Source organism: Melanerpes formicivorus, unplaced genomic scaffold (genome assembly GCF_026170545.1).
Source record: "Melanerpes formicivorus ecotype bairdi unplaced genomic scaffold, bMelFor1.0.p_v2 SCAF_173, whole genome shotgun sequence".
Taxonomy (NCBI): domain Eukaryota; kingdom Metazoa; phylum Chordata; class Aves; order Piciformes; family Picidae; genus Melanerpes; species Melanerpes formicivorus.
This window is the reverse complement of record NW_027142525.1, coordinates 14516-22561: the sequence shown is the minus strand read 5'-3', so window position 1 is coordinate 22561 and position 8046 is coordinate 14516. Positions and strand designations below refer to the sequence as shown.

The window sequence follows — 8046 nt, the reverse complement described above, 5'->3', positions numbered from 1 at the left end:
ATAGAATCATAGAATCAGAATCACAGAATCATAGAATCATAGAATCAGAATCATAGAATCATAGAATCATAGAATTAGAATCATAGAATCAGAATCATAGAATCAAAGAATCATAGAATCAGAATCACAGAACCATAGAATCAGAATCATAGAATCATAGAATCACAGAATCATTGAATCATAGAATCACAGAATCATAGAATCACAGAATCAGAATCACAGAATCATAATCATAGAATCATAGAATCATAATCATAGAATCATAGAATCATTGAATCATAGAATCATAGAATCATAGAATCATAGAATCACAGAATCATAGAATCAGAATCATAGAATCATAGAATCATAGAATCACAGAATCAGAATCATAGAATCACAGAATCACAGAATCATAATCATAGAATCGTAGAATCACAGAATCAGAATCATAGAATCATAGAATCAGAATCATAGAATCATAGAATCATAGAATCAGAATAATAGAATCAGAATCATAGACTCATGGAATCACAGAATCATAGAATCAGAATCACAGAATCATAGAATCATAGAATCAGAATCATAGAATCATAGAATCATTGAATCATAGAATCACAGAATCATAGAATCAGAATCATAGAATCACAGAATCAGAATCATAGAATCATAGAATCATAGAATCACAGAATCATAGAATCAGAATCATAGAATCATAGAATCACAGAATCAGAATCATAGAATCATAGAATCAGAATCATAGAATCAGAATCATAGAATCATAGAATCAGAATCATGGAATCATAGAATCACAGAATCAGAATCATAGAATCATAGAATCAGAATCACAGAACCATAGAATCAGAATCATAGAATCATGTAATCACAGAATCATTGAATCATAGAACCACAGAATCATAGAATCAGAATCATAGAATCATAGAATCAGAATCACAGAACCATAGAATCAGAATCATAGAATCATGTAATCACAGAATCAGAATCATAGAATCACAGAATCAGAATCATAGAATCATAGAATCATAGAATCAGAATCATAGAATCATAGAATCATAGAATCAGAATCATAGAATTAGAATCACAGAATCGGAATCATAGAATCAAAGAATCAGAATCAGAGAATCATAGAATCACAGAATCAGAATCATAGAATCAGAATCATGGAATCACAGAATCATAGAATAGTATAGAATGGAATAGAATAGAATGGACTAGACTAGACTAGACTAGAATAGAATAGAATTAACCAGGTGGGAAAAGACCTTCGAGATCATCGAGTCCAACCTATCACCCAACACCATCTGATCAACTAAACCCTGGCACCAAGTGCCTCATCCAGGCTCTTTTTAAACACCTCCAGGGAGGGGGACTCCACCACCTCCCTGGGCAGCACATCCCAATGGCCAATCTCTCTTGCTGGGAAGAACTTCTTCCTAACATCCAGTCTAAACCTCCCCTGGCACAGCTTGAGACTGTGTCCTCTTGTTCTGGTGCTGCTTGCCTGCCTGGGAGAAGAGACCAACCCCCACCTGGCTACAACCAGCTCCAGCTCTGGAGCATGGAACACAATCCAGCCCTTACAGACCTTCTTGTAGCCTTCCAGTATCTGAAGGGGGCCCCAAGAAAGCTGGGGAGGGACTTTTGAGGGTGTCAGGGAGGGACAGCCAGGCTGGATGTGGCTGCGAGCAACCTGCTGTGGTGTGAGGTGTCCCTGGGCATGGCAGGGGGGTTGGAACTGGCTGAGCCTTGAGGTCCCTTCCAACCCTGACAATTTTATGATCCTACTGAGGCTGTTGCAAAGCAAATCCCTGCCTGGAGCTTGCTGGTGCTTGGCATTGCCATGGGGGCTCTGGCCATGGAGCTTGCTGCCACAACCTGGGGGCACAGCAGCAGCGGCAGGCCTGGTGTCGGCAGGGCTAGGGCTGTGACTGGTCCCTGCTGGACACCCAGATGGAATCTGAAAGTGTCAGGCCCCTGGCCAGCACTTCCCCTGCTGTGGTTTCTTTTCCTCCTCCAGCTCAGCAGATCTGGGCCATCCTGACATAATTTCCCTGGTAGGATTTGCTCATCTGCCTTCCTCGAAACCCACTGCCCGCCCCGCGCCCGGGGATAAAAGGAGGCCACTGCCCCAGGGCCCAGCATCGCCCAGAGGAGAGCCCTGCACCTCCCAGCTCCAGCTCTGCTCACAGACCCCTCGACTCCAGCAGCACCATGAAGGTCCTGGCAGCTGCCCTGCTTGCTCTGCTCCTCCTTGTCAGCTGCTCCCCGTCCGCGGCGCATCTCGGTGAGTCCGGCATCGCTGCCTCCCCACCTGGGCTGGCTGTGCCCACAGGAGCTGTCGGGCAGCCAGACGCTCTCAGCCCTGCCTGCGGGGACCCTAGTGGCCGTGGGGAGGGTTGGGAGACCACCACCAATGCTGAGAAACAGGCTTGGAGCTAGGTCTGGCCTGGGGGCCACTGCTCGGCAGTATGACACGGGGCAGGGGATGTGCAAGCGCCGGGAGCCCTCAGCGCTGGTGCCGCCAGAGCCTGCGCTGCAGCCTGGAGTCTCACCAGGGCTGTCTGTCCCTTTGTCCTGACAGACGGAGTCCCCCAAACCTGCTGCTTCAAGTACCATCCCCGCCCCGTCCCACTGAGCCTCATCACCTCCGCCTACACCACCAGCAGCAGCTGCGCCCAGCCGGGAGTGATGTAAGTACCCAGCACTGATGGGGGCTCGGGATGCCGTGACTGGGGAGGGGCCCCGAGGGGGGACAGGATAGAGACGAACACCCGGCCAGGGACCATTGGGGTGCTGTCAGCATCTGGGACATGCCCCGAGGGGGGAACAGGAGAGAGATGGACACCCGGCCAGGGACCATTGGGGTGCTGTCAGCATCTGGGACATGCCCCGAGGGAGTCAGGAGAGAGATGGACACCCAGCCAGGGACGTTTGGGGTGCTGTCAGCATCTGGGACATGCCCCGAGGGGGGAACAGGAGAGAGATGGACACCCGGCCGCGGACCTTTGAGGTGCTGTAGGCAGCTGGGGACATGCCCCGAGGGGGGAACAGGAGAGAGATGGACACCCGGCCGGGGATCTTTGGGGTGCTGTAGGCGGCTGGGGACATGCCCCGAGGGGGGACAGGAGACAAATGGGCACCCGGCCGCGGACTTTTAGGGTGCTGTAGGTGGCACCCAGTGCTTGCACCCTGCTGCCCTGGCCGAGCATCCCAACGCCGTTTCTCTCCTGGCAGCCTGGTGACCAAGAAGAAGGAGCTGTGCGCGGACCCCCAGGCCCGCTGGGTGCAGGCACGGCTGAGGCACTTCCAGACCCCGCAGAACTGACCCTCCCCTGCTGCCTCCCACCGCATCCCTGGCTCCACCCTGCCCTGCTCAGCCTCCAGCACACGAGAGAGCGAGCGAGCTGGAACCTCAGCCTTCTGCTGAGCAAGGACCCTGGATTCTATTTAACTTATTTAAGTTAAATTAAATGTTATTAATGTTTTTGGTTTTGCTAAGAAAAGGGAAAATACCAAAAAAAAAGGGGGGGGGGAAAATAAGTTAACCTCTCTGTAAATGCTAATTTAAACCCAAACTATTTATACTGGATGGATGGAATCTGTTAATTCTTTAACAGGACTCAGGAGTTTGTTTGCCTAAATAAAGTGTTTGTGCTGTTCAAGCCCTTTGGGTGGCTCTCAAGTCCCTGCTGGGGCCCTGATACAGGAGAGGAGGGGGCTGGGGGGGGAAGGCTGAGGGTGGCTCACTCCACAGCCTGGTGGGAACAGTTGAGAAGTGCTGGGTGCAGGTTCTGTCCTGAGGAGGACAGGAACCTTCTGCTGGCTGAGCATCTCCTTGCAGCAGCACCTGCCATAGGAGATGCAGGCTGAGAGGAGGTGGGAGGAGGCATGAGGGGTGTGGGAGCTGCCTTGAGGGGTATAGGCACTACCCCAAGGGGTGTGGGAGCTGCCTTGAGGGGTATAGGCACTACCCCAAGGGATGTGGGTGCTGCCTTGAGGGGTATAGGCACTACCCCAAGGGGTGTGGGTGCTGCCCCAGGAACTCTTCTGCTCCCTCCTCACTATGAGGGGTCCCCTCTCTCATCCCTGACAGTGCTGCTTTGCCCCAGGGTAGGAGCAACCAACTTCCCTGCCATGGAGTCTTGTTAGTGACAGGAGCAACCAACTTCCCTGCCATGGAGACTTGTTACTCAGCCATCCAGTCAGGATGCTGGGGCTGAAGCCATCCCCAAGCCTACATTTGCTGCTTTTGAACAGAACTGGCACATCCCTAGGCTTGGGCAGCTGGCCATGCCCCTCAGCTCCCCACACCCATGACAGAAGCAAGAGTTGAAGCTCTTGTCCCACTATCCTAGCTCCCAAGATGATGGCAGTGGAGGAAAAGGCTTATTGGAGGTGCCTTGGCTTCCAGCCCAGCCAGCCACCAGCAGAACACCTTTGTGGCCAGCAAGGAGCTCAGCCAGAAGCTGACTCAGGGCCACTGAGAGCTACCTGCCTCTCCTTGCAGCATGATGGCCTCTCTGGGCAGGCTTTGGGCAGCTCTGGACTCTCCCTGGGGGAAGAACCACCTGAAGATACTGATAAAAAGCAAGTGGTGAAGCACAGTTCCTTCTCCCTGGCCCCCTGTGGTACCTGAGGGCTGCTGGGAAGGGTGGTGAGCAGCTGGCAGCTCTGCTGCCGGGGGGGGGGTGCCAGAGCTGGCAGCTATTGCTGGTCCCTAGCACACCCCACTGGGTGCTGCTTGTCCTTGCCCAAAGCCCTGGCTCAGTTTATTGTCAAAACCCAACCCCCTGACAGCTCTGCTGGGATCCACTCCTGCAATTTTACACCTAGGTGAGCGTGGTGGGGGAGAGGCTTGCCCCAGCCCACCCTCAGACCCATTGCTGGCTGCCTGTTGTGGTGCCTCTCCCAGTGGCAGTGCCCATCACATCCCATGGCATCCCAGGGGCATGGGATGTCACAGGATGTCAGACTTTGGAAGGGACCCAAAGAGATCATCCAGTCCAACCCCTCTGCCAGAGCAGGAGCAGAGAATCCAGTACAGGTCACACAGGAACACATCCAGACAGGGCTTGGAAGCCCCCAGAGAAGGAGACTCCACAACCTCTCTGGGCAGCCTGCTCCAGGGCTCTGGGAGCCTCACAGGGAAGAAGTTTCCCCTTGTGTTAATGTGGAACCTCCTGTGCTGCAGCTTCCATCCATTGCTCCTTGTCCAAGCCCAGGGAGCAAGTGAGCAGAGCCTGTCCCTGTCCCCTCCCTCCTGACCCCCAGCCCTCATATATTGATCAACATTGATTCAATCCCCTCTCAGCCTTCTCTTCTCCACACTAAAAGGCCCCAGGGCTCTCAGCCTCTCCTCCCCAGGCAGTGCTGCAGTCCCCAAATCATCCTGGTAGCCTCTGCTGGACCCTCCCCAGCAGATCCCTGTCCCTCCTGAACTGGGCAGCCCAGAACTGAACACAGTACTCAAGAGGAGGTCTCAGCAGGGCAGAGCAGAGCAGTCCTGCTCCCTGGGCTCAGAGCTGTGCCAGGAGAAGGATGCACCAGGGAAATCAGTTGGCTTGGTCCCAGAGGAGATGAAGTCCTCTTCCATTGGCTATTCGTTCCTGCCTGGGCAGGTGGGCTCAGGAAAGGACTTGTGGAGAATGAAGTCATCAATGCCCCCAAACCATTCTGTAGCTGCTGAGAGCTGCAGCCCTGGGGGGGAAGGGGGGGGGGGGGAGGGGGGAAACTCCCCCAGGGCCCCAGGGGGGGATTTGGGGTGATGCAGCAGGGCACCTCGTGGCCTGAGTACACAGTACCCAAGATGAGGACTCAGCAGGGCAGAGCAGAGGGGGAGGAGAACCTCCCTGGCTCTGCTGCACACACTCTGGCAGTGGGGCCTGGCCAGGCACTGAGGGGGTTGGGGCCGGGGGTCTGCATGTGCTAGCACAGCTGGGGAGGAGCATGGGAAGCCCTCTCCTGGCAGCCTGTGCCTGGCTCTTTCCCCTCTCACTGATTGCTTCCCCACAGCCACACGGACACGGCTTGGCCCCACACCCCCCGGCTGCCCTCACAGACACACCGCTGGGGCTGCAGCTCTGCCTGGCTCCTGACTGGCTCCAGGTCTCCCAGCTGAGGCTTGACAGCAGGGGCTGCCCCTTCCCCACACACTCACACAGCCAGCTGTTTGCCCACAGGAGCTCAGCTTTAATTCCCTTCAGGGTGGTGTACAGAAAGTAGGGCTGGAGGTGCTGCCCTGCTCCCCCCTGCTGCTGCCAGCCGGGGGGGCACAGCCTCCCTGGCCTGCTGCTGTTGCCTGCCAGGGGCACAGGCAGCTGCCTGCCTGCAGAGCAGGGCTGAGAGCACCGGGGCTGGCAGCAAGCCTGGACCCCAGCACCCTGCAGGGTTGGCATGTCCTGTCCCCATGGGATGCCAGGGCTGGCAAAGGCCCTTTGCCTTCCAGGAGGTGGTGAGGGCTGGCCCAGCAAGCTGGGATGCTGCATCCAGGTGTGAGACCTCTGCAAAGGGGCTGCCTCCAGGCTCCCATCTCCCACGGAGGAGACTCCCTGCAGTGCCTCCAGCCTCCCTGCTAGCTGGGGATGGAGAAGGAGCTGACTTGGAAGCTCTGCTGGTACTTCTTCACCCAGCCCCTGCTCGCCTGGGTGCAGATCTCCTTCCCATTTCTCACCCTGAAGCTGGGGCAGAGAGAAGACAGAATTAGCAGGGAAGATGGAGACCCCAGGGCTGAGTTTCTGAGGGGCCTGGAGAAGCAGAGAATGAGGACTGGAGCCATGAAAGCAAGGCACAGGGCCTGGCAGGGTCTTAGAGGGGCTGTAGGCAGCAGCAGGGCAGGGGTTAGGGTACTCACATCACAGCCTGGTGTGGGCACTCGGGGCTGGTGGGGTAGCAGGCGACGATGTTGTCTCTCTTGATCCTTCTGGTCTGGAAGTTGAAGCAGCATTTGTCGGGCACGGCTGGGGCTCCTGGGGGGACAACACAAGCTGCTCTTGGCCTGGAGACCCCCATCTCCCATCTCTCCCCTCCCACTGTGAGCAGAGAATTGTTAGGGTTGGAAGGGACCTCAAGGCTCAGCCAGCTCCAACCCCCTGCCATGCCCAGGGACGCCTCACACCACAGCAGGTTGCTCACAGCCACCTCCAGCCTGGCTGCAAACACCTCCAGGCAGGAGGCTTCCACCACCTCCCTGGGCAACCTGTGCCAGGCTCTCACCACCCTCATGGGGAAGAACTTCTTCCTCACATCCAATCTCAATCTCCCCATTTCTAGTTCTGCTCCATCCCCCCCAGTCCTATCCCTCCCTGACACCCTCAAAAGTCCCTCCCCAGCTTTCTTGGAGCCCCCTTCAGATCCTGGAAGGCCACAATGAGGTCTCCTGGGAGCTTTCTCTTCTCCAGACTGAACAGCCCCAGCTGCCTCAGTCTGCCCCCCAGCAGCCTGTGCACAAACCCCAGAGCTGTCCCTGTCCCCCAGCCCGCGGGGTGGCAGCGCTCACTCTGAGCCAGGCTCTGGCAGTGCAGCGCCGCAAGGAGGAAGATGAAGGCACAGACCGCCCCAGCTGCCTTCCCCATGCTGGCTCTGCAGCAAGGCTGCTCGGTGGTGCCGGGGCAAAGCTGCTGTCTGCCGGGGTCAGGGCTGAGGGGAGGCTTTTATGGACAAGCGGCAGGGCTGGCTGCCCCCCGGGGCCAGCAGCTGTGTGGGCAGGGGGAGGATCTGGTCCCTTGCCACGTCCCAAAGCACAGAGGGTGAGCAATGCTCGTTTCCCTGCCAGCACAGCCTGGGAAGGGAAAAACTCGATCCTGGGCTGTGCTTTTGACCCCTGACACGTTTGGGATGTTTTTCTTGAGCTCCTGCTTCCACATTCCCATCCCCCAGCCAGGTTGTGTGCTCCGTGGCAGGAGCACCAAGGTGGGCAAGGGGGTCTGAGATCTCCCCTGGGTGGAATCAGGGCCTGGCTCAGCGCCCTACAGGGTGCCCAGCACTCACCCCCACCCCCCCCCCCCAACAGGCCATGCCCAACATTTTGTTTCTAATCCCTTTGCATCC

General features: G+C 55.9%; 2 protein-coding genes across 2 annotated transcripts; one reads left to right on the top strand and one right to left on the bottom strand.

The window, feature by feature from the left end:
* The first annotated feature begins 2067 nt into the window (after positions 1 to 2067).
* LOC137457353 (C-C motif chemokine 4 homolog) lies at positions 2068 to 3649 on the top strand. Its single transcript, XM_068169242.1, has 3 exons — positions 2068 to 2284; positions 2582 to 2690; positions 3235 to 3649. The coding sequence occupies exons 1-3, from the start codon at positions 2212 to 2214 to the stop codon at positions 3323 to 3325; spliced, it is 273 nt and encodes a 90-aa protein (XP_068025343.1). The 5' UTR covers positions 2068 to 2211; the 3' UTR covers positions 3326 to 3649.
* A 2528-nt stretch (positions 3650 to 6177) lies between these two features.
* LOC137457354 (C-C motif chemokine 13-like) lies at positions 6178 to 7608 on the bottom strand. Its single transcript, XM_068169243.1, has 3 exons — positions 7496 to 7608; positions 6851 to 6965; positions 6178 to 6677 (listed from the first exon to the last, which is right to left on the bottom strand). Exons 1-3 carry the CDS (start codon positions 7569 to 7571, stop codon positions 6572 to 6574), a joined length of 297 nt encoding a protein of 98 aa, XP_068025344.1. The 5' UTR covers positions 7572 to 7608; the 3' UTR covers positions 6178 to 6571.
* Positions 7609 to 8046: the final 438 nt, after the last annotated feature.